This window comes from Octopus bimaculoides, chromosome 11, assembly GCF_001194135.2.
Source record: "Octopus bimaculoides isolate UCB-OBI-ISO-001 chromosome 11, ASM119413v2, whole genome shotgun sequence".
NCBI classification, from domain to species: Eukaryota; Metazoa; Mollusca; class Cephalopoda; order Octopoda; family Octopodidae; genus Octopus; species Octopus bimaculoides.
Genome location: NC_068991.1, coordinates 61,537,151 through 61,538,238, shown reverse-complemented (window position 1 = coordinate 61,538,238; position 1,088 = coordinate 61,537,151). Strand labels below are relative to the sequence as shown.

At 38.7% G+C, this 1,088-nt stretch overlaps 1 protein-coding gene across 1 annotated transcript in view; it reads left to right on the top strand.

Annotated features, from left to right (window-relative positions):
- The window catches only part of LOC128249101 (uncharacterized), a 103,934-nt gene extending 102,972 nt beyond the window's left edge, over nucleotides 1–962 (top strand). Inside the window, exon 5 of the mRNA XM_052971895.1 lies at nucleotides 452–962. Coding sequence (XP_052827855.1) covers nucleotides 452–640 — 189 coding nt within the window. The 3' untranslated portion in view covers nucleotides 641–962. The remainder of the gene's footprint in view (nucleotides 1–451) is intronic.
- The last annotated feature ends 126 nt before the right edge of the window (nucleotides 963–1,088 follow it).

The following is a 1,088-nucleotide window of genomic DNA, read 5'->3' as shown; positions in this document are numbered from 1 at the left end:
TGAGGTTACCAAGTAACTTGCAAGATGCACCTTCCCAACTGAAGAACTTGTATAGTATTGAGGGACGGTAAAAAGCTGTCTTGCATCAGAGAAGAAACAAAACTACCCCAGAATGGAGAGAGAAAGAGGAAAGAGAAGATGATAAAAATGTGATGAGTTGGTTGTTTGCCCAAGTTAAAGCAACATTTAAAAGTGCTTAAATTGGCCATAACCAGCCCAGTTATTCTACTGGTTTTGTGTTCAAGCCATCCAGATTCTGTCTTTCATTTGCATTCTACATTGTCATTCTGAAAATAAACAATCAAATCATTGAAATCTCAAAGCTTCTAGATGATGCAAGATTAACTCAAACCATGGATAAGCATTACATTTGACAGGATAATCAGAATGCCAAAGGGTTAAACTCCCTATCATGGCCCCTTTTTAATCCTGCTTTTTCTGATTATTTCAGGTGAGACCTTTCGATCCTCATCGTTCGGAAAGTGGCCGGTGTTTGTGTTACAAGTCAGCAGGACGTTGTATATCCTGTAAGCGCACCTTGAAAGACTTGACCATCAGTGAACTAGGTAAGACATCCTTGTTATTGTTGTTGTTTAGCCCTGGGTCAGTCCTGATTAACCAGTGGAGGCATGTGACCTGATGGTTAGGATGTTGGATGCATGATTTTAAAATTGCAGTTTTGATTGCTGGACCAGGTGATGTGTTGTGATCTTGAATAAAACATTTCATTTTATGTTGCTCCACTCCACTCAGCTGACAAGAATGAGTACTCCTGCTGCAACCCTCTAACAAAATCCAGAATCCAGACTCTTGGAACAAATATGAGACATTCCACTCTAATGATTTTGTTAGTTCGCCGTCTTCAAGGAAAATTCCAATGAAAATTGAAATAGCAATACTTTTGTTGATCACACATACCCTGTTACCACTCCAACTGAATCTACAACTGATGTTATGGTGATACAAGCTGTTTTGTTATAAAATATTTGTGTTTAAATTAGAACCTTCCATTATAATTTTACCTCAGGAATCAAAGTGGCTGGTTCCCACCACAAAGTTGCGGTGTTGTAGTTTGTGCTTCTCAATAG